The 25,199-nt window shown below is 44.8% G+C and overlaps 1 protein-coding gene across 1 annotated transcript; it reads right to left on the bottom strand.

Moving 5' to 3' along the window:
* Nucleotides 1–10,309: 10,309 nt before the first annotated feature.
* Nucleotides 10,310–20,538, bottom strand: PCK2 (phosphoenolpyruvate carboxykinase 2, mitochondrial). Its single transcript, XM_069961655.1, has 10 exons — nt 20,430–20,538; nt 16,363–16,617; nt 15,467–15,651; nt 14,959–15,162; nt 14,685–14,872; nt 14,394–14,556; nt 12,647–12,865; nt 12,429–12,566; nt 11,303–11,398; nt 10,310–11,119 (listed from the first exon to the last, which is right to left on the bottom strand). Exons 1-10 carry the CDS (start codon nt 20,456–20,458, stop codon nt 10,665–10,667), a joined length of 1,932 nt encoding a protein of 643 aa, XP_069817756.1. The 5' UTR covers nt 20,459–20,538; the 3' UTR covers nt 10,310–10,664.
* Between the last annotated feature and the right edge of the window lie 4,661 nt (nt 20,539–25,199).

The raw sequence follows: 25,199 nt of genomic DNA, 5'->3' as shown, positions 1-25,199 counted from the left end.
AGCCCTTTTAATTATATAATAGGCAGGGTGCAAAGAGTCAGACCACCCATCAATCCTAAAGATAGGCCATCAATAAAGAAAATACTGAAAAACCCCTTTAAGTATAAGAAAGAATGTAGAATTATTACCATCCTGAAGCCCTATTAATAGCAATAGCACCAACAAGGAAGTCAGCTAGATATACTTTACAGATTACTGTAGGCACTTTTCCTTTCAGAACATTTTGTGCAAACCATTGTATCTTTACTAATCTTGCTGAGGAATTAAACTACATTTTCCACACCATATATAGTGAAGGGAATAAAGTTGAAGTTAATAAACTCCTTGACTCATCATTAAAGAGGATGTACCATCAGTTCTGATAGCCTCTTGTGCTTCAGCTCCGGCCAGGAACCCGTGGATAGAATGGCGCCGTACACGGGAACCAGACCGCCGTTCAAAAAACGGACCGGCTTCCCCATGACGGCGCCATTCTATCCTTGGGTCAGATTAAAGAGGATGTACCTGATTGTCCTGCCTGGCAAAGTTAACATGTAACCATTGTTACCAATACCATATAGTCGATTAGAAGCTTTTTTAAAGTAAGACCTTTGGGGCCATTGTTTTGTTATGACTGACTCATACCATGGCATTATGAAGTTTTACGGGTGTATTACCAAGTTATATCAGGCTATATACTGTAATGCTACAAGAATACTGTACTTTTGGCACTTTGTTTTCTCTCAAGAGGACAATTGGCAAACTTTTCCTATAACAGTCACACAGGAGGAGAAAAGCCAATACAGAGCTTTGCCTTTTTATTGTACAGACAACATCCCTGGGTGCTTCTTCCAAACTCATCGCTTTCTGAGGTTTCTGGAACCATCTCTACGGCCATGGACTTCCTACAAATTTGGGCAGGATACTATAAATTCTCTTGCAGTGCAGACAGAATGCACAGGCTCTGCCAAGAGAAAAGTCATGGTTTATCCACAAATTTATTTTCCTTCATAGGCAAAAATGAGGAGGTGCACTCATGCACTCCTCTACTTGGATGTTCTGATATTTGCCTCCTCGTATAGTGGGATTCCTGCTGAGATATCAAGTGCTACACAGTGTGCGTGCACTGGCTGAAAGTGCGGTGGTTCTTCCCCAGCCAAGGTCCGGTTGCTCTAGGTCATATGAGGATTCATGTCCCAATGCTCTCTGCCTCAGAAATAAGGTTCAAAAGTTCCTGAGTGCAAAGGTGTTTTGACTTCTCAGTTTCTGACCTGGCTTGTTTCCTCAACATGTCTGTCTACTGTCTGTTCTGATCATATACCCTAAAAGGCAACAATGCCTGCCCTGACCCTGGCCTATATGACAATGCTATTTATCTTCATGAATAGGAAGCATCAGATGTTGTTAATGGAGATTTCCTGGAGCAAAGTCCTGATCCCTGTAAAGCGTAAAACCTGAGCGCCCCAAGAGAACTGCAACTCATCAGCCATAATATTATTGGATTTATATAATGCACTTTTTGGTATTTTTATTGCGGATTAATAAAGAAAAAAAAACATTAGAAAACCACAAGTTTTTACTGCCACAAGTTTCACACTGCAATTGTTGATCGCACGGCTTTAATAGATGCACTAAAACCGATAGAAAAACCTGCTCTTGAATTTAATGTGTTGAAAGCAGGAAAAATGGACTGGATGAGGTTTAATCAACTGTAACAAGGGTCATATAGTGATGGCTACATGACTGCATCATAGCATCTCCAAAATGCAGACCCGCGGGGGTGTTTCTGATATGCTATGGTTAGTACTTACTACAATTGGTCAAAGAAACAATAACCAGTAAACAGCCAACAAGGTCATGGGTGCCCAAAAATTTGTGATGCCCATAGAGGATGAAGGCTATTACATGTAGCCCAATTCCACAGAAGAGCTACTGTAAAAAAAGATGTGCAATAGATGACAGAAAGCTGTTCAATCCTGTGCCCATACTGACCTCTGTCCAAGTAGACTTGTTTGATGAATCATGGTTCCTTTTACATCATGTGGATGGATAGGTGCATGTACAGCACTTCAGGAAGAGATGGCACCAGCATGCATTATAGAATTAAGACAACCTGGCAGTGTAATGCTCTGGGCAATGTTCTGCTGTAAAACCTTGGGTCCTCCCATTTGTGTAGATTCTACTTTTACTCCCCAATACCAGTGCCCTCTTTTATCATAATGCACCCTGCCACACTGTAAAATTGTCCAGCAATGGTTTGAGGACAAAGAGTTCAAGGTGTTGACTTTAAAATAAAACCAATCAACCCAAGATATAAAATTTCCAAATATAATGTTATTTCCAATTGTACTGGCTTCAGCATGGCTTTGCTTGAATTACCCAACAGGAAGTTGAAAATAAAAGACTACACAACGTGGTACAGTCTCAAATGCTCCACAATTTCTCCCTCTTTTCAAAGGCAATGCATCATCCACTGGTTTCCCAGGAGGCTTGTCTGTATCTTGTCTTTGAGCTTAAGCCCCTCCCCTGAGTACTGTCATCACCCCTGACCAGCCCCTACAGCCTACATCACTTATTCCCATACATGCTGCCATGTGTTGCAAGCTGAGGATAGTCTCCTGTTTAGACCAATATTCTGTAGAAACTCTGGGTGGTGAACTGTCAGGGGTGCTGTGGTAGGGGAGTAAGTAACATAGTAACATAGTAAATAAGGTTGAAAAAAAGACAAGAGTCCATCAGGTTCAACCTAGGGAAATCCTACTGTGTTGATCCAGGGAAGGCAAAAACCCCTATGAGGCAGACGACAATTGTCCCACCACAGGGATAAAACTCCCTCCAGACTGCAATGGCAACCAGAACAATCCCTGGATCAACGTATCACCGGAAATCTAATGCCCATAACTTGTAATATTATATTGTTCAAGAAAAGCATCCAGGCCTCCCTTGAACTTATTTAATGAATCAGCCATGACAACCTCATGTGGCAGAGAGTTCCACAGTCTTACCGTTCGTACAGTAAAGAACCCGCGTCGATGCTGATGATGAAATCTTCTTTCCTCTAGACGTAGAGGATGCCCCCTTGTCATGGTTACAGACCTAGGAGTAAAAAGACCACTACAAAGATCTCTGTACTGTCCATTCATATATTTGTAGATTGTGATCAGATCACCCCTAAGACGTCTTTTTTCTAGTGTAAATAACCCCAAGCTTGATGACCTGTCTTGGTACTGTAACCCACCCATTCCCTTAATGACCTTTGTTGCCCTCCTCTGCACCCGCTCCAGTTTACCTATGTCCTTCTTATATACCGGTGCCCAAAACTGTACACAGTATTCCATATGTCTGACCAGTGATTTATAAAGAGGCAAAACTATGTTCTCATCTTTAGCATCTATACCTCTTTTGATGCATCCCATTATTTTATTAGCCTTGGCAGCCGCTGCCTGGCACTGATCACTAAAGTTGAGTTTACTGTCCACCAATACCCCCAGGTCCTTTTTACCCAGTGTTTTATTATTTAGCACATAACTGTACTTATTATTTCTATGGCCCAAATGCATAACCTTACATTTATCCACATTAAACTTCATTTGCCATTTCTCCGCCCAAGCCTCTAGCTTCTCCAAATCCCTCTGTAATATAATATTATCCTCCTCTGTACTGATTACTTTACCCAGTTTAGTATCATCTGCAAAAATGGAGATTCTACTCTGTAGCCCCTCTACAAGATCATTAATAAAAATATTAAAAAGAAGTGGACCCAACACTGACCCCTGTGGTACCCCACTAGTAACTAAAACCCAATCTGAATATGTTCCATCAATGACCACCCTCTGTTTTCTATCACACAACCAGTTACTTACCCATTTGCATACGTTTTCCCCAAGTCCCAGCATCCTCATTTTGTAGACCAACCTTTCATGCGGCACAGTATCAAATGCCTTTGAAAAGTCCAGATACACAACATCCACAGCCTCCCCCCGGTCCAGTCTATAACTTACCTCTTCATAGAAGCCGATCAGATTAGTCTGACAGGACCGATCCCTCATAAATCCATGCTGGTGCTGCGTCATAAGATCATTTTAAGATACTCCAGTATAGCATCTCTTACAAACCCCTCAAATACTTTACCTACTATAGATGTTAGACTTACGGGCCTGTAGTTTCCAGGATCACTCCTTGACCCCTTCTTGAATATTGGTACCACATTAGCTATGCGCCAGTCCTGTGGAACAATCCCTGTCGTAATAGAATCTTTAAATATTAGGAATAACGGTCTGTCCAACACAGTATTTAATTCTTGCAAAACTCTAAAATGGATACCTTCTGGGCCCGGTGACTTATGGATTTTAATGTTTTTAAGGCTTTTCCCCACTTCTTGTTGTGTTAGGCAGGTGAGATTAATGGGAGGATTTACATTATCCCTACTCATGTCGTCTGTTATGGGATTCTCTTCTGTGAATACAGTAGAGAAGAATGTATTTAGTAGATTGGCCTTTTCCGCTTCGCCCTCCACCATTACACCCAGATTATTTTTGAGGGGACCAACATTTTCAGTTTTAAGTCTTTTGTTGTTTATATAGGTGAAGAACATTTTGGGATTCGTTTTACTTTCTGTGGCTATCCTTCTTTCTGTTGCTATTTTTGCTTCTTTTATTTGCGTTTTACACATTCTATTCTTCTGTCTATAGTTGCTCAATGCTTCCCCACTACCTTCTTGTTTTAGTAGTCTGAATGCTTGTTTCTTATCATTTATTGCACCCCTTACAGCTGAAGTTAACCACATTGGATTTCTCCTATTTCTACTACGTTTATTCCCATATGGTATGTGTCGTTCACACGATTTACCCAGGATGCTCTTAAATATTTCCCATTTCACTTGTGTACTTTTATTTCTGGAAATTTGCCTTCCTGAAATTTTATGTTTTTGTAGCCCCTCTACTAATAATTTTATTGAAGGATAATTGAAAAGTTACTATGTTATGGTCACTATTACCTAGGTGACCCCCCTCTTGTTGGTTCCTGTACTAGTTGGGAAGGGTAATTATCTTTTACTATTTCCAAAAACCTGCTTCCCTTCCTGGAGCTGTAGGTTTCTGCTTTCCAGTTTATATTTGGGTAGTTAAAGTCCCCCATAATAATGACTTCCCCCTGCTTCGCTGCCACATCTATTTGTCTTATAAGATTTTCTGATTCTTCCACTATACTTGGAGGTTTATAACTCACTCCTATAAGAATTTTATTATTCTATGTCCCTCCCCTTATTTCTACCCAAAGAGACTCCACATTATCATCACTTATATCCTCCCGCAGAATAGGCTTAAGGCAGGATTTAACATATAGACAGACCCCTCCCCCTTTCTTATTTTTACGGTCATTTCTGAATAGACTATAACTCTGGATATTAACAGCCCAGTCATAACTCTCATCCAGCCATGTCTCGCTTATCCCTACTATATCATATTTCTCTTCAACCATTATGAGCTCTAATTCCTCAGCTTTATTAGTGAGGCTTCGAGCATTAGTATACATACATTTAATATGTTTGTCCATATTCCCTTTCCTTTTATCACTAGTGACTATTCTAACCCCTCCCGCCGCTCCACCCCCAGTTCCATAATCTAGGCCCAGCTCTCCATCTACTCTGTCTTCACTTACTATATTGTAGTTGCCCTCCCCCCCCGGTCCCTAGTTTAAACACTCCTCCAACCTCTTAGCCATCTTCTCCCCCAGCACGGCTGCACCCTCTCCATTGAGATGCAGCCCGTCCCTACCGTAGAGCCTGTAACCGAACAAAAAGTCGGCCCAGTTCTCCATGAACCCAAACCCCTCTACCCTACACCAGCTCTTGAGCCACTTATTTACCTCCCTAATCTCCTGCTGTCTCTCAGGTGTGGCTCGTGGTACAGGTGATATTTCGGAAAATATCACCTTGGAGGTCCTAGTTTTAAGCTTCCTGCCTAAGTCCCTGAAATCGTTTGTGGGAGGGCTCTGATAAAAAGCTAAGGGAAAGTAATGCATTTTGGACTGTAGCACTGGCCAATTGCTCAACCAGGAAGCATAGTGATTATGTGATTAAGAGACACACAAACACACAAAACAAATACATTTTTGGAGGTTTCAGAACAGGGGCAGCTCTATTTTGACATCAGAATACCTCTTCAAGGGATCTTCTGTGAATGTCTTGGTGCCTGATCTCACAGGTAGTTGATTTAATGTATCTGATAGGTGTATTGCCTTGTGTTTATAAGTAACAAGTGTAATAAATAAACAAACAAACAAACAACTAAATAAATAAATAAAAATAATGCAATATTGGATCAAACTGCCGCCAGAGACAACACAGCAGCACATACTGACTGTGAGGAATATGGACAGCCCTGTCCTTATTCATGAATATGTAAAGTGGTTTTCTGTGTGGTGTGGTTTATATGTATTCATGCAGTGGATATTTTATAGATTGTGATTGATATTTTATAGATTTAGTCTAATAGCAATAACCCATAGCTGACGCAAGTTAATCATATGGACTTATTGATTAGCTTGGAGTCAGGCCGTCTGATTACCCTGTGTAAAAGACCAAAAGTCTCTCTGCATGGGGCAATAAGCGTGGAGCTGCAAAGGAGATGGTGGAGTAGATTGTGACTAGAGTGTTGACTTCGCACCTCTGAGGCAGGCTCACTGACTCCATGCCAGCAGGGGGTGGATGCTCTTTAAGAAAAGGAATATGAAATCTTTCATACCTTTGTCAAAATAAAAAATAGATCCACGGAAGCCATACCATTGTGTTGGGTATGATGAGGACATCGCAGGGAGTCCAAACATGGCCTGTCTACCTGTCCTCATCATGCCATAAGGCAGGGGTGGGGAACCTCCGGCCCGCGGGCCGCATCCGGCCCCTGAGACCTCCCGATGCGGCCCGCGGCCCGCGGCTCCCCTGTGACACGCGCTGCTTTGGAGGAGGAAGGAGCCGGCGCACACAGCATCCTCTGTGACAGCTGCCGTGCTGTCTGTGTCGGCTCCTTCCTCCTCCAAAGCGGCGCGTGTCTTCAGTCTCCTGCGGGCCGTGCGCGATGACGTCATTTCATCGCGCGCCGCCTGCAGGAGAAGACCGGCACAGAGGACCTGGGAGAGAAGAGGACAGCGTGGGAACGGAGGAAAGGTGAGAGGGATGTTTATTTTTTTTTATTTGGGGGTTAAATAGGCTACCAGGGACATGCCTGATGGGGGGGGATAACTAGGCTACCAGGGACATGACTGATGTGGGGGGGGATAACTAGGCTACCAGGGACATGACTGATGGGGGGGGGGGATAACTAGGCTACCAGGGACATGACTGATGGGGGGGATAACTAGGCTACCAGGGACATGACTGATGGGGGGGGGGGGGGGATAACTAGGCAACCAGGGACATGACTGATGGGGGGGGGATAACTAGGCTACCAGGGACATGACTGATGGGGGGGGGGGGGATAACTAGGCTACTAGGGACAAGACTGTTGGGGGTTAACTGGTCCACCAGGGACATGACTGTTGGGTGTTTACTGGTCCACCAGGCATATGACTGTTGGGGGTTAACTGGTCCACCAGGGACATGACTGTTGGGGGGGGGGGATAACTAGGCCACCAGGGACAAGACTGTTGGGGGTTAACTGGTCCACCAGGGACATGACTGTTGGGGGTTAACTGGTCCACCAGGCATATGACTGTTGGGGGTTAACTGGTCCACCAGGGACATGACTGTTGGGGGTTAACTAGGCTACCAGGGACATGACTGTTGGGGGTTAACTAGGCTACCAGGGACATGACTGTTGGGGGTTAACTAGGCCACCAGGGACATGACTGTTGGGGGTTAACTAGGCCACCAGGGACATGACTAATGGGGGTTAACTAGGCCACCAGGGACAGGCCTGATGGGGGGTTAACTAGGCTACCAGGGACATGCCTGATGGGGGGTTAACTAGGCTACCAGGGACATGACTGAGGGATTAACTAGGCTACCAGGGACATGACTGATGTGGGTTAACTAGGCTATCAGGGATATGCCTGATGGGGGTTAAATAGGCCACCAGGGACATGCCTGATGAGGGTTAACTAGGCTACCAGGGACATGACTGATGTGGGTTAACTAGACTACCAGGGACATGCCTGATGGGGGTTAACTGGTCCACCAGGGACAGGCCTGATGGGGGTTAGCTAGGCCACCAGGGACATGACTGTTGGGGGTTAACTAGGCCACCAGGGACATGACTAATGGGGGTTAACTAGGCTACCAGGGACAGGCCTGATGGGGGGTTAACTAGGCTACCAGGGACATGACTGATGTGGGTTAATTAGGCTACCAGGGACATGCCTGATGGGGGTTAACTAGGCCACCAGGGACATGCCTGATGGGGGTTAACTAGGCTACCAGGGACATGCCTGATGGGGGGTAACTAGGCTACCAGGGACAAGACTGATGGGGGTTTACTAGGCTACCAGGGACACGCCTGATGGGGGTTAACTAGGCTACCAGGGACATGCCTGATGGGGGTTAACTAGTCCACCAGGGACAAGACTGATGCGGGTTAACTAGGCTACCAGGGACATGACTGATGGGGGTTAACTAGTCCACCAGGGACATGACTGATGGGGGTTAACTAGGCTACCAGGGGCATGACTGATGGGGGTTAACTAGGCTACCAGGGACATGCCTGATGGGGGTTAACTAGGCTACCAGGGACATGACTGATGGGGGTTAACTAGTCCACCAGGGACATGACTGATGGGGGTTAACTAGGCTACCAGGGGCATGACTGATGGGGGTTAACTAGGCTACCAGGGACATGCCTGATGGGGGTTAACTAGGCTACCAGGGACATGCCTGATGGGGGTTAACTAGGCTACCAGGGACATGGCTGGGGGGGGTTAACTAGGCTACCAGGGACATGGCTGGGGGTTAACTACAATAGCAGGGGCACTAGGCGAACAATACCTTGCCTTGCCCTGGGTGCTGCAAACCCCCGCTACTAACTGCCGCGCACGGTATGCGGCCCTCGAATGATTTTATAAATGCCCGACTGGCCCTCGACATGGAAAAGGTTCCCCACCCCTGCCATAAGGGGTATCTCACCTTCTGAGTGTCCGAGGCATATGATGTTTGATATGCCAGGAATCAGGATGACGAGATATAAATTATGAACAAGGGCTGGGGCCCGTACCATTGATATGGTGCCTGGGAAAGTATCTCTTTTTGATATGTCCAAGTGTGTTCCCTTGAGGGGGGCAGCTGAAGCTCTGCCCAAAGGGGCTGAGTTACAGATGTCAGGTGACGCCCTCAGCCCAACCCTTTCAGGTCTTACATAAAAGTGAGACCTAGGGAACATGTCATGGTCACAAAGTTGGGGATCCAATCGAATTGGTTTGTGCACCACTTTCTAAGCCCATATCCCCTGGGAAGGAAGAACCTATACAACGCATCCTGTGCTAAGTATTAGAACTTTCTTATTTTATCCTTTTTGTTTTCTTTGTTTGCAGTGTCTGTATGTCTTTTTGTAACCATCTTTTTGTAACCAAGTACTGTCCATTTTAATGCATTAAACCTAAAAGTTTGATGGTTTGTCTTGTAGCCTAAACGAACCTAGTTAGCTCCAGGAAGAGTGCATGTGCGGTGTGTGACCGTATAGTGTATGACCGGGTGGCTTACTCTACCGTGTGGGTGTGTCTGCTTGCGAGTGGAACACTCTTGGGGTTCCCTGTCTCCCCAGTAAGGTAATAGGGTGGTGGCAGCAAAGTTGTGTATGTATGTTGTGTTTGGGTGTCTGGCAGCGGCTGGAAGGTTACGTGTATGACGACAGCCGGTGGGTCCCAACATAGCAAAGTTCTGTGTGCGTGCTTCGTGGATGTGTGTCTGGCTGCGGTCAGTGGGTCACGTGTATGACAGCGACTGGTGGGTCCAGATACTGCGAAGTGTCGTGTTTGTGTTGGCCAACGAGCAGGCAGTGTTCGTGGCCAAGTGGGTGTCTGGTGTCTGGGTGTGCGGAAGGCGGCAGGTGGCGATTTACGCTCGAGTTACGGCCCGGCAGCAGGGCGTAAAGCGTGAGTGCGTGAGGTGAATCGACCTGTAGGGCTAGTGCAACCCAGGGGAGTCCAGAGCCCCAAGTTCCTTTGATTCCCTTGTCTTGTCCTTCTCCCCCCCTTTTGGTCCTTGTTTTAGATCCTTTCCGCCTGGTGTGGTTAGGATTCCCCTCCCCCTTGTCAGGGCCGGCGCAGGTTGGCGCACGTGTTCGTGACACTGACCAATATAAAACCTTGAGGTTTTAAGGGTGGATAAATAAAAGACAACAAAGAGAAAAATGAAAAACAACTTTACTTGCATTAAAAAATAAACAAAAAGATGGACAGGCTAAAAAAATCAACATAAAGAATTCCTGAGGTCACTTCCAATAAAACTTGGTGCATTGGGATGGACAGCACTGTAACACATCTATGCATTTGGCTTGGTAGGCTGAATGTTTTGGCTTAATATATGCAAAAATATGTTCTTCTTTTCACTCTTTGCTCAAGTTTCTAGTTTGTTATATGCTCCACGTCAGGTCATGTTTCTTGAAGTGATCGAAGTGTGAAATAAGGCACTTATTCTCCATAAATCTGGAAGAGCATACCTCTTTTATGGCTTTTCCATTCTTCTCTTGTACACTACCTCTTCACATCTGTTTTACCCTGCTCTCCAGACCATTAAGCTCCTGCAGAATTTGTGGAGGCAAGTCATCAGTCACCTGCTCTGTCAGGTATTTTCCCACCTCTTGCACTTCTTGTTCCCAAAATCCTTTGGGGAGGGAAAACAGCTGATTTGTGTCAACTCCACCTAGCCCTTCTAGATTTAATGCCCCCTCAGCAGGAAGATAGCCGATAGGTGTCTTTCGAGCACTCTCCTCTCCTTCTACTCTACGGAAGATCCAATCTAGTACCCTGGAATTCTCCCCAAAGCCTGGCCATAAGAATTGCCCTTTGTCGTCTTTTCTGAACCAGTTGACATGGAATATTTTGGGAAGACGTAGTCCAGGTCTGTTCTGCAGGCTCAGCCAGTGAGAAAGGTAATGTCCGAAATTATAGCCAAAGAAAGGTCTCATAGCAAAAGGATCATGCATGATGACTTTGCCTATGGGATACACAGGTGACAAATTATACATATAAACAACACAACAAAAACAGAATTTCTAGTACAATAGAGAACTATAATAACTTAGTAAATAATGTAAGTACAACAAATGGAATGGAATGGAATATGAAATTATAGCATTAGAATAAATTTACCAAGATGATGTTTGGGTTCTACACTCACCTTTGTGTTCTGCAGCTGCAGTAGCCTCCGACTTCATGGCAGCCCCAACAAACACCCCATGGTTCCAGTTGAAGCTTTCATAGACCAAAGGTACCCCTAGAAAAATGCATCAATATGATTACTCTAAACAATGGCATCTATACAAGAGACCTGTTTATTTGACTGTAGCAGTCATAAACTTTTATATAGAACAGTGAAACTTAGCCAAATTCTACACAAAAAAAAAAAATCACAGAGCAGCGGTGGTCTCCGGAGTGGGAACTACAAAATCTTTAGGAAGCCATACATATAAGATAGGTGTCAGTGAAACGCTTGCTCGGCTTTCATAATCATCCCATACACATGCTTTCTTGGTGGAACATTCATGTGTTCTCAATGGAGAGAGGGGGAAAGGTAATACCTGACATCTGTTGAGTAGAAGAAGGGAGGCCACCATACACATTAAATGGTTGGCCTGTCCTGCCAAATTTCAGGCTGACACATGTCTAATGTGTATGCAAATAAGAGCCTGTGGAGCCTCATTGAAGAGTCTCAAAACACAGGACTAGCCAGATATCCCTCCGGGAAGGACCCAGCCAGGGGGCAGCTCCTGTTGGGAAACCACCAAAACCACCATATTAAGTGGCCCTATAAGTCAATGTAATGACAAGGGATAAACCAAGGCCTGGTAATGTCTAATGTGTATACTAGCTTTAATGCATGGTCCACAGGGTTTTCACTTAATGACCTTAACATATACTTGCAAAATTCACCCTATTAGGTTTGTGCTTCAGTGTTCTTGTCACTTCCCCTGTCATGACCAGCGCTTGTGTGTATCTCTTACCCTCCGGACAACCAATATATATGTATTATATATAAGAATTCGAAGCTAAGTGCCAAATCTGTCCTGTTAGAAAACCTGTAAGCTAGTGGTGGTAGATAACCTAACTCAGGCTCTACAATAGGTAGATTGCATACTGCAGAAGCATGACCACTTCTGATAAAAGACAATTCTGATAAAGGGAGATTGGCACTGAAATACATTAAGCAATTATGCCTATTTTTATTCTGTACCCCAATATTAATGGGATCCTGATCAAGGTGGAAACAAAGAGTCAAATACAACAACACAAAGCATATGACTTACCCTCCGGCCTTCTACCACCAAAGATAATAGCATCTATGGGAACACCCTCTGGTGACTCCCAATCCTCATCCATAATAGGGCACTGAGCAGCAGGGGCACAGAATCGTGAATTTGGATGTGCACTTGGCTCTTTATTTCCTATAGAGAGAAACATTTTTTACACAAACTAGAAGGGTCAAAAAAGGGATACATAAGTCGAAATAGTACATTTATCTCACCTTTCTGCCAAGGCTTTCCTAGCCAAGATGTGACAGTCACACCAGGTGGGAGCTCCTGATCCAGTCCTTCCCAGTACACACCTCCATCACTGGTCTCTGCCACATTGGTGAAGATGGTGTTCTTTTCCACTGTATGCAGCGCATTGGGATTTGTTTTTACTGAGGTTCCAGGAGCAACACCAAAGAAGCCATTTTCTGGATTAATAGCCCGAAGACGTCCTATAAGGAAAAAGAAAGGATTTAAAGAGGAAGTCCCAAGAAAATGAAAAATGTCAGGTTTTGTGACGGGTTTTGTGATGTAATCTTGAAGCTAAAACCAGAATTGGATTCAAGAAAGCAAAGTAGTATGTCTTTTATATTGTGTCTTTAAAGCGTAACTATCATTTTTTTTTTTATTGCAGAAATCAGTAGTATAAGCGATTTTAAGAAACTCTGTAATAGGTTTCATCAGCCAAAAAAAGCCTCCTTCTGTACTCAAGAAGCAATCTCCCAGCCTCCCCCCCTGACTTCTTATCTGTGCATTATCAGGCAAACACGTCTTCATTACAGAGAAGCCAGTGAAGACGGGTTCTGCTCTCTCTATTGTAAGGGCTCGTTCACACAGAGCAAAAGCAGCTGAATTTCTACACTGAATCAGCCGTTAAAATAGGTGCAGAGATAATTTCCATTGTGTTGAATGGAAATTCTGCTCTGCAGTTCACACGGTGGAATTTCCGCACTGAACTAATCCGCTTTCCGCCAGAAGAATTAACATGTTCATTCTTCCGCTAGCGGAAGCCTATACAAACCAATGGGGCTCTGATTTTCAGTTTCAGTGCGGAATACAAGCGGAAATTACGCGCTGAATCAGCGCGGGAATGGGGAAAAAAGGGGGGGAGGAGGATTCTAGTATATATTCTGGTATAGTCTAGTTTACTCGCCAAATACTGGCTGAATTTCAGCGCTGAAGTATTCCTCGAGTATTCCGCGCTGAATTTGTCAAGAGCTGATTAAGAGCTGAACACTTTCCTAGCGGAATACGCAGGGATTCTGCTTACATTCTGCTCGGAATTCAGCGTCAGTTGATTTCAGGCGGAAAAATTTTCTCGCGTAATCCGCCCCTTTTGCTCTGTGTGAACGTAGCCTAAGCCTATGAAGGGGGGAGGGGCTGAGGGAGATGAGGGAGCAGGAAGAGGTGACATGAAGGTCAGCTGTTTGTAGACTCTCTGGGCACCTAAAACGCTAAATTCAGGTGTCAGAAAGGTCAGTGCTTATCTATGAACTTACTGAGAGAAGATTGCAGGGTGTTGTGCTGTGCAGAAATCCTCCGTGCTCAGTCACTCCTAACAGCCCCTCCCCTCTCCATAGCCACATAATGGAGACAGAAATCCTGCTGCTTCTGCAGTGAGGGGGGAGGCTAGGGGATTGCTTTTTCAGTCCAGAAGGAAACTCTTTTAGTACATAAAACCTATTACAAAGTTTCTTAAAATCGCTTGTACTGTTGATATTTAATGTTTTCAGAAAAATGACCCTGAAATGACAGTTACGCTTTAAACTTTTATATCTCTCCCATTATGATCCATGTCTAGATATGGCTTCATAACTGCATCGCAAAACCAAAACGCATAAAACACACCCTAATGCTATCAATCTGGTGCAAATCTATTATTAATGCTTAAGTGGTTGCTTACTGCTGAGGTATTAGGGAAACCTGCAGCCTTCACTGCTGCCACTATGTTGCTTCATTTCTCAATCATGGGTTACAAACCTTGACTATCAAATTTCATCCAGGCAATGTCATCTCCCACGCATTGTACTTTCCAACCAGGCAGCGCTGGCTGCATCATTGCAAGATTTGTTTTTCCGCAGGCACTCGGGAAGGCAGCAGCAATGTATCTTTTACGTCCAGCAGGGTTTGTGATACCCAAAATCTAATATGGGAAAGAAACCCCATAACAGGAGAATGTACAAACAGCAGAAAAAAGATGGCTCAGGAAACAGAAGAGAGAGGGTCTAGTGCAGGAGAGAGTCTACAAGGGGCCAAAAGCTCCTCTCTCACCAGCATGTGCTCAGCCAACCAGCCCTCATCCTTGGCAATTCGGGAGGCTATGCGTAGAGCGAAGCATTTTTTTCCCAAGAGAGAATTCCCTCCATATCCACTGCCAAAAGATACAATTTCACGGTTATCAGGAACGTGGGCAATGATAGTTTTTTCAGGGTTGCAGGGCCAGGAGTTCACTAGGGGTGCTGTAGAGAAGACAGAGACGGATCTGGTTAGTTACTGTATCTGTATACTGCAAGGTGAAATAATGAATACCCGAGAACGTTCTTACCCTTCAGGGGGAGTGGTTGCCCCACAGAGTGCAGACATTTCACAAATTCACCATCTCCTATCGCGTCCAAGACTGGCGTGCCCATACGTGTCATGATACGCATACTGGCGACTACATATGGGGAATCTGTGAGCTGAACCCCATATTTAGACAGGGGGGAGCCAACTGGGCCCATGCTGAATGGTAATACATACATTGTACGACCTAGAAAAAGAGGAGCAAACCAAGCCATGACCCGTTAATAAAGTATTTATTTTCATCCAAACTCTATAGCAAAGATTTATCAAGTTGTCTTATAGTAAGATTCTCTTTGTTGCCTACAGCAATCAATCAATCTCATATTGCTTCGGTAATATAAAAACTGAGCTGTGATTGGTTGCAATGGACACCCTGATAAATTTCCTCCTATGTATGATAAAAATAAGCTTTGTAACAATGAATGCACATTATGACTGGAGACTAAACTAAAATCAGAAATACAATGTAAGGTTGATAGCATCTTACAAACCTTTCATGCAACCAGGGAATCGGTCATTCTTAGCTCTTTCAAAGTCTCCAGGGGACATCCAGTTACCCAGCTGCCCACTTGCTCCCTCCGCAGGAATTGGAACAGTGTCCCGCTTGTTCGTTGTTACTATGACTGTCTTGCTCTCAACTCGAGCAACATCCTTTGGGTCAGTTCTAGCCAACCAGCTGGAGGACAGATGAGAAATAGAAAAACTAAGAAGAGGTGGCTAGGGCATGCAAGAATGGAAAATGTGCACTAAACTAGGATATGTGTACAGGCAGCACAGTACAGCAAAACCTCAAAGGGCTACTCTGGGTAAGGGCCTTTTCTGATATATGCCCAGGGATGGGTTATTTAAAAATAATAATGCACACTTACCTCCCTGGCTTCCGCAGTATCTTACCCAATCCATCCTGCTGCGTGGCGGCTTCCAGAACCAGTTGTCGTGATGTTGCAGGCCTGTCCACCAAAGAGCGGCTGCAGCAATGTCCTGCCCCAGCTGCTGATTGGCTGGGCGGGCCTGCAACGTCATGACAACTGGTTCTGGAAGCCGCCACGCAGCAGGATGGATTGGGTAAGATACTGCTGCAGAAGCCAGGGAGGTCACCGAGCGAATATAAAAAAAACCCAGAGTACTCCTTTTAACCTATGTTGCCACAAAGTCGAAATAGCCAAAATACGTCCGTTATTCATAATGATGGCCGTAAATAATGATCATGATAATTTTTAATGGCCATCATTATCAAAGAGCAACTGTTTTTGGCCTAAAAAGATGGTGTGTGAGTTAGAGAGAGAGTAGTCTTGCTGCAAGGTGTGGGTGCGGATGAGAGGAAGATAGGGGGAGAGGTAGAGACCATGGGAAATTAAAATCATAGTTTGTACAACATCTTACTTACCAGTTTTGGTACTTGTTCAGTTTCTTTATCATTCCCTCTTGTTGCAATACAGTCAGGATGGTGTCATTTTCCTCAGGAGTGCCATCACATATATGGATATTCTGGGGGTCGCACAGTTCAGCTCCTCTTATCACAAACTCCCGGACGGCAGGGGGAAGTCGCTCTATCTGCCCACTTAGGACACGTAGAGCGTGTGCCTGGCGGCTGCTTACCTGCTGTGACTGTACCCATGCTCTAACAGCCCGGGAGCATGGCCTGTGCAAAGATTAAGAAAGACACTACTTACAACCATTTCCAGATTTAGGATAAATTCACATGGGCGGATCCGCCGGGAGTTTCACGAACGAAATCCGCAGTTAATCCGCAATACACGTATTATTCTTATTCTTAATCTGCAGCAGATTTGATGGAGCTGATTTTAAGTTTAAGCAAATCTGCAGCTTCAAATCTGAGCCATCAAATCTGCTGCAGATCCTGTACGTGTGAACGCACGCTAAGAATGCAAAACTATAAATAATAATGCACACCCAAAAACCCATCAATGTCCGCTCTGCAGGCAACAGTGGGAATGGTTGACTATATATGAATAAACATGTATTCTATCTTTCCTGACATTGCAGTTACTATCTGAGGGTTGTAATCCTTTTCTATATCGCAGTTGAGCTATTGTTGCAGAGCATCTATGAAGAAGCTGGTTCTTGACACAGTGATAACTAGGAAGCATTTTGGTGGAGGGGGGGGGGGGGGGCTTTTGTCTTTGGGTTGTGAAACCTGGAAAAGTGTCAGGTTACTGGAGCGGGGGAGGAGAGAAAACTCTATGCCATCCTTTGTGAGAGTCCAGGGTTTGGGGTGTTTAATGGGTCTTCCCCGCAAATAAGACATCCCCTGAAAATTAGACCTAGCAGAGTTTTTGCTGAATTGCTAAATATAAGGCCTCCCCCAAAAAGGAAGACCTAGCAAAACTTTTGTTTGGAAGCATGCCCGCCAGGGCATGCAGCTGTGATTCTTTTTAGCTCACCGCCGTTGTCCCCTGCCTTCACTGTCAGTTGCAGAGCAGCTGCATGCAGGACATGAAGACCGTCACCTGGCGCCAACCCCAATGTTCCGTTTAGCAACCATCACTTGTAAAAGGCATCAAGAGGCTCATCGCATGCTGCCATCCCCATTGTCCCCTACCGCCAGATGTAAAGTTGCACACAATCTGCCATTATCCCGTCATCTGTCTCCATACCATACGCAGTCCCTGCTGAGCTGCACGAGTGTGCTGTGGTGAGCTCCCCCTGGTGGCTGGAAGCCGCCATACCATACACTCTGTTCCTGCTGTGCATGTGACATGTGAATTCTTCTTCATGGAAAAATAACACATATCTTAAAAAATAAGACCTAGCGCATCTTTGGGAGCAAGCATTAATATAAGACCCTGTCTTATTTTCTAGGGGAACACAGTAGTTGCCAGCTGAGAATGCTCCTTAAAGGTGGCCATACACCTTCAATAACTGCCAGCTAAACAATTGTTATCTCTCCTGACAATCTCCCCATACACAGAAACATTTGGTATGGCCAAGTGTTCATGTGTTCTCTATGGCAAGGGTTAAGACTGCTCTGGCTGCGGCTTATCTTTCCCAGAACAAAGGGGTCCAGCAGTGCTTTTCTTTCCCACCTGATCTCTATTGTGTTGGGAAAGCCCCTACACCTTATACTGGTGGCCACACCCACCTCTCTGTAAGACACTCACACAGGGTGCATTACTATCACTGAATGATGTTATTCAACTACAGGCGGTGTAAATGGTTAAACATTTCTGGCTATTTACTAAAAAAAAAAAAAAAACCTGAGTCATCCAAGTTGGATTCACTATACATCTTGTTTTGCTAAACTCTGCAATTACATTCCTCCACCTCGGCAACCTTTGACTCCAGCACTTGATAAACAGCACGTACAAAGTGCTAAGGTCATGGACAAGATATGCAGTAACACAGGATAAACATGTATTTAGCATTTACCTACTGTAGCTCCATCTAACAATAAGTCAGTATTCAATATGGCCTATATACATTACTAAGGAGGCCAGAGTTATCTGTCATCACATACTAGCCAAAAACATAAGGGGGGAGGGATAGTAGTTATAAATCAACCCTGTACCAGGTGTACTTGCAAAAAAAAAGGTGCAAAGTTTGTGCAAGCCAAGCTGTTTCTGCAAAACTCTGCGCCACTTTCCCAAAGTATGCCCCCGCTCACTTCAAGGAGTTGCCCGTACTCAATTTTTTATAATGGAAATCAATAGAAAAACGGATCAAAACGCAAAACGGATGCAAACACGTACATCAGTTGCAAAAAAACAAACAAAAAACAGATGAAAAAGGTACTGCAAAAAAACGCAGTGTGAACCCAGCCAAAGCACAGTATGGGCTCAGGCGTTCCTCCAGATACATGCCTATGTGTGTCTGGGGATAACACATGACAGTAGGGATGTATGTTTTCCTATTCTGCAAGGGCCTCCCCAAGTACAGTGGGTGCAGACATGGACCCTGCATCCACCTGCAGGGAACCTTGGCCCTCCAGCTGTTGCAAAACTACAACTCCCATCATACTTGGACAGCCAAAGCTATAGCTTAAGCTGTATGCATGATGGGAGTTGTAGTTTTGCAATAGCTAGTGGGCCAAGGTTCCCTACCCCTGACCTACAGCAACAACAAGGAGTGCTGGCAGCCAACATCTGCTTCCAGACCAAGCATGTATAATGCTAAATGTAACTTTTCCATGATGAGTTAGTGGTAATATTTGTAACCTTTTCTATCCTACGGAATATTATTTGTAATGTTTGTAACCTTTTCTATCCTACAGAAGGTCTCAGCCTTTGTGCCACCCTGGATGCTGCTTCTGCCATCCTTCTTATTACAGCCTATCATTGTTACATGGATGATACTATTGCTCAGCATTCTGCCAGTTTTTTTTCCATAGGCTTTCCCCAGTCCGGTCCGGGTCTGATCACATGGAGTACAGCGGGTGGGGGGGTGATGCAATATCATCTATAACTCCTATGCTGTACAAACTCTGTCCTATTGCTGCACATCAGTTATATCGTATCCCAAATACTGTAGCCAAACATGCCCAGATAAGGAACCAATCATACAGCAATAAACTTGTCCTGATCACATATTATTGATCCTGTCCTGATCATATATCACTGAGCCTGTCCTGATTTACTGCTGATCCTGTTCTGATCATATTAATAAACCTGTCCAGGTCATATGCTGCTCATATTACTGATCCTGTACTGAACGTATTAATAAACCCGTCTAGGTCATTTACTATTCATATTACTGATGGTGTGCTGATCATGCATGCAACATATTACTGATCCTGTACTGATCATGCACCATTCATACACTAGTGAACTTGTGCTGATCATACACATCATACACTAGTGAGCCTGTGCTGATCATACACATCATACACTAGTGAGCCTGTACTGATCATACACATCATACACTAGTGAGCCTGTACTGATCATACACATCATACACTAGTGAGCCTGTGCTGATCATACACATCATACACTAGTAAACTTGTGCTGATCATACACATCATATATTAGTGAGCCTGTGCTGATCATACACATCATACACTAGTGAGCCTGTGCTGATCATACACTAGTGAGCCTGTGCTGATCATCCACATCATACACTAGTAAACTTGTGCTGATCATACACATCATATATTAGTGAGCCTGTGCTGATCATACACATCATACACTAGTGAGCCTGTGCTGATCATACACTAGTGAGCCTGTACTGATCATACACATCATACATTAGTGAGCCTGTACTGATCATACACATCATATATTAGTGAGCCTGTGCTGATCATACACACACACATATATAATATATATATATTATATATATATATATAACAATAAGAGGTCTGCCATCGCCACCCCTCCCCCAGGCAGGCATGTGCCCCCTGAATGTCACCCTTCCTATAGCTGTTCTATGGGCACTGTCTGACCTTCACCCTGGGGTCACTTGTTGCCCTCCCCTCAGCTCCCCGTCCCCCGCACTTACCCCAGGACACGGACGGAGAAGGAGGGCATGGTGGCGGGACACGGACAGCTCAGGGAGATCCTGCAGGATGAGGAGCCGGGGGAGGTGTGGGGATACACCGTGCGGGGAGGGACTGGGGGCAGGGACACCAGCAGGGGGCCGGACAACACGGGGATCGGTTTGGGGTGGTGAAACTGGACCAAAGGTCTTGTTTGTCGCTACATCCTGTATGAGAGTCCCGGCACACACCCCGTGGCATCGTGTCACTGTCTGCCCCTCCCCCGCCCCGCCAGGACTACCTAGAATGGCCGGTACTCCCGCCATTGGTTACTGGGCGCCGAGCCCCCCGGGCCGCATCTTACCCACCGCCCAGATACACATGTGGAGGATCCGGCCGCCTCCTCCCCAGTGTCTGCCCCCAAATCCTCCTCCCGCTCCCCAGCTGATGTAACACTGGCCGGCTGTGAGGTACTGCTCCACATGTGCACATACCGGCACGTACTTACTGTCCCGCCAGCTACACGGAAATCCACGGGTGACAGATGAGGGACTGGGGGGCCCCGAGCCCACTCCTGAGGGGTCCTGCTGCCCTGCAATCAATATATAGATAGATAAGAAGGAAGTAATAGAAGGCGGACTACCTGGACTATGGGCTTTTTCTGCTAAATCTGTTTTTAATAAATAGCTGGGAAGGTTATCATTACAAATAGTTATTATTATTTATTTATTTTTTTTAAAGGTACATAACTTGCATCTCCTGTACTGTGCAGCTGCAGAGCGAAGCACTTAGCTGGGCACTTCTCCCTGCTGGTTGTAATGATCAGTAGGGGTCTGAATGCCCTGACAGATCCAACCTTTCCACAGATTTCTATGACACAAACAGGAAAGTGCAACAGCAACCTGCAAATGGCAGGACTTATGGTACGTTTACACAGAACGATTATCGCTCTTAGCATTTGAGCGATAATCGTCTCGTGTAAACACAGCAAATGATCAAGAGATGAGCGAGAAATCGTTCATCCTGATCGTTCAACATGTTCTCAAATGGTTGTTTGCCGTTCGCTGAAAATTGGCAGATCGCTTTGTCTAAACAGTCCTTCGCAGATTCACTCTGTGTGAGATGGGCTTAAGCAGTCTTAAAACGATCGCAATAACGATTTTTTCTAACGATTTATCTCTTTGTCTAAACACTGATCGTTATAAATACCAAATCGTTGCTTCAAAATCGTTAAATGATTGGGCGAATTATTGCTCTGTGTAAGCGGACCATTAGGATATGTGCACACTGAGTAATTCTGGCGGAAAACTCATCCCTGCGCGCTCCCGCTTCCCTCTCCGCTGGCTCCATAGACTCCATTCTATGGTTGGGCAGATTCCGCTGTCTGCCCAAAAAATGTCAACGGAATCTGCCCGAGCATATTATGGAGCCTATGTGACGGGCAGAACTTTAAGTGGGAGCACGGGGGGGGAGCAAGCGGATTCCACGCTGCACATACTGTTACCACACATACCTCCCAGCATAGACACAATAAAAACCTGTTCTAGAGATTTTTTTTTAAAATGAGGTTCTTAGCAAATTGTTTGATCAAACAGAATGTGCCATCTCACCACACCAAGGTGCCCTCAGAGACATGGCCGTACTCTAGCAACTGCCTCTCTTGGGCTCACATTAAAGGGGAAGTCCGGGCAAAATCTATTTTAAGATATATTATTGCCCAACTATATATATATATATATATATATATATATATATATATATATATTATCGCTGCTGCTCGCTGCTGTCCCTGCTGCTGTGGATCACCCCTGCCGGCCTGGAGCACCTCCCAACACCCTTCTCAAGCCAGGAGAGGTAGCAGGGAGCAGCAGGAGCTGGGGGCTGCCAGACTAGTGGTGCCGAGGGCCGCAGGCATAGGGAAGGGTGCATAGGGACGGACTGCTGCAGCAGCGGGACAGACTGGAGCAGCAGGAGCTGGCAGTTTATGTGATGTGACGTCACTAACTTTACAGGTGCATTTCCAATTTGTTGGACAATAAAATATCTTAAAATTGATTTTGCCCGGACTTCCCCTTTAAGTTTGTAGGCCAAGAGAGGCCATTGTTAGTGTAGGATCCATCTATCTGAGGACACCTTGGCCTGGTGAGATGGTACACTCTGTTTGATCAAATAGCTTGCTAAGAATCTAATTTTTTTAAAATCTTTAGGTTTTTATTGTGTGTACCCTGGAGGGAATATGTGCGGTAAGTTCTGGCACTTGCAGGTTGCTGTTGAACTTTCCTGTTTATGTCTGTATTTTACCCAGAGTGCAAGGCAACCTGCAAAGTGTGAACTGAGGTGTCGGAGTGTTGGCCATTTTTTGCTTTTTATGTTTTTATGTCAATAGTCTTGTGAAATGATAGTAACACTTTAAGATGCGCCACCATGTACCACGATTCTGGCACAACTAACAGCTGTCTAGTCTTCACAGTCTGAGAATGTGACACATTTATCAAACAGTCTGATAACTTGTATTAAAGGGGTACTCTGGCAGCAATCTTTTTCTTTCAAATCCACTGGTGTCAGCAAGTTATATAGATTTGTAAATTACTTCTATTTAAAAATCTCCAGCCTTCCAGTTCTCATGAGCTGATGTATGCCCTGCAGGAAGTGGTGTATTCTTTACAGTCTGACATAGTGCTACCTGCTGCCACCTCTGTCCATGACAGGAACTGTCCAGAGCAGTAGCAAATCCCCGTAAAAAAAACTCTACTGCTTTGAACTGTTCTTGTCACAGACAGAGGTGGCAGCAGAGAGCAGTGTATAAGACTTGAAAGAAAACACCACTTGCTGCAGGACATACAGCAGCTGATAAGAACGGGATTGAAAGAAAAAACATTTGCTGAAGTACCCCTTTAATCTGGTGCATTCTAACACTGTCTGTCTACTTTGACACTATTTGGTAATTGGGCCATTGTAGTATGTCTTGAGTAATATCCCCTGTAAGGTATGGCCACTGACAAAGAATAGATTGCTATCCCTTTAAGAGAATTGTAATGAATATATTTATATCTTGTGTTGTTTTCCTTGCAGGAAGAGATTGGTGTTAAGTAAATATGTTTATCCTACACGTAGAAAAGGCAGCATTGCTATATTGCGGGAGTGCGGAGACTGCTGAGCACCAATGAGGATCCTGCTTTGAATATTTTTTATTATTATTGTATCGAGACCTTTTGGATCCAGTTATGTGTTCTAGTTTTTAATGTTAAATGTGTGTATATAGAGATAGCAGTATAATGGCAGGGAATCACCATACTTGCAAGCTGTGTTGTTAGGTGGGAGACAGAGGATTTGGTGTAGAGAACTGTAGACAGGGAATGTGGTGTTCTCACCACCACTTTTAGGAAACAGTTAAAGGGCCTCCAAAAATGTGCATCTTCTCAGCTACGGTGGTTGTACTGAGAGTGTAGCTGATTTAAAGCGACTCTGTACCCACAATCTGACCCCCCCCCCCCCCCCAAAACCACTTGTACCTTCGGATAGCTGCTTTTAATCCAAGATCTGTCCTGGGGTCCGTTCGGCAGGGGATGCAGTTATTGTCATAAAAATAACTTTTAATCCAGCAGCGCTGTGTCTAACGGCCGGGGCTTACATTTGTATATGCATTAGGCTGGCACACCCTCTCTGTCCTTCCTTTCCACCCTCCTCAACATTTACTGCTGTTTGAGCTTTGCACAGGTGTCTTAACGATCCAGCCCATGTTCATTATACAAACAGGTGGGGAATAGGGAGCAATCTGCCTGGAGCATTCCTAATGATGAGGAGGGTGGGGAGGAGGGACATAAAGGGTGTGCCAGCCTAATGCATATACAAATGTAAGCCCTGGCCATTAGACACAGCGCTGCTGGATTAAGGGCCCTATTCCAACGGACGATTATCGTTTGCATAATCGTTAACGATTAACGATCTCAAACGACCGCTTTTGCGAAAGACCTGAAAACGTTCAGTCATTTCCATGGAACGATAATCGTTACCTATGATCGTAATTGCGATTTATTCGCTATTGCGTTCGTATCTATTGCGAACGACCGAACGATGTCTTATTCAATGCGAACGATTTGCGAATGAGCAACTATAAAAATAGGTCCAGGTCTCATAAAGCGATCAACGATTTCTCTTTCGGTCGTTAATCGTTAACTGCATTTCAACCGAACGATTATCGTTTAGATTTGAACAATTTAATGATAATCTGAACGATAATCGCCCGGTGGAATAGGGCCCTAAGGGTACAAACACACACACACCGTATACGCAGCAGATACGCAGCAGATCTGCAGCAGATTTGATGGTGCAGATTTGATGCTGTGTTCAGTTATTTAGATCTACTCTGCTGCGTATTTGTTGCGTATTTGCTGCATATTGCAGCAGTAAATATGCTGCGTATACGGTGTGTGTGTTTATACCCTTAAAGTTATTTTTATGACAATAACTGCATCACCTGCCGAACGGAGCCCAGGACAGATCTTGGATTAAAAGCAGCTATCCAAAGGTACAAGTGGTTTCGGGGGGGTCAGATTGTAGGTACAGAGTCGCTTTAAGGGTACAAACACACACACCGTATATGCAGCGTATTTACTGCTGCAATACGCAGCAGATACGCAGCAGGTTAGATCTAAATAACTGAACACAGCATCAAATCTGCACCTGCAGATCTGCTGCGTATACGGTGTGTGTGTTTGTACCCTAAGGGTGCGTTCACACCTACCGCATCCGCAGCTTATTTTTCCGTGGAAATACGCAGGTCTGGTAGTGCA

The sequence above is a fragment of the Dendropsophus ebraccatus genome, chromosome 3 (assembly GCF_027789765.1).
Source record: "Dendropsophus ebraccatus isolate aDenEbr1 chromosome 3, aDenEbr1.pat, whole genome shotgun sequence".
NCBI lineage: Eukaryota > Metazoa > Chordata > Amphibia > Anura > Hylidae > Dendropsophus > Dendropsophus ebraccatus.
Note: the sequence above shows the minus strand (reverse complement) of the source record. Positions and strands in the feature narration are given on the sequence as shown.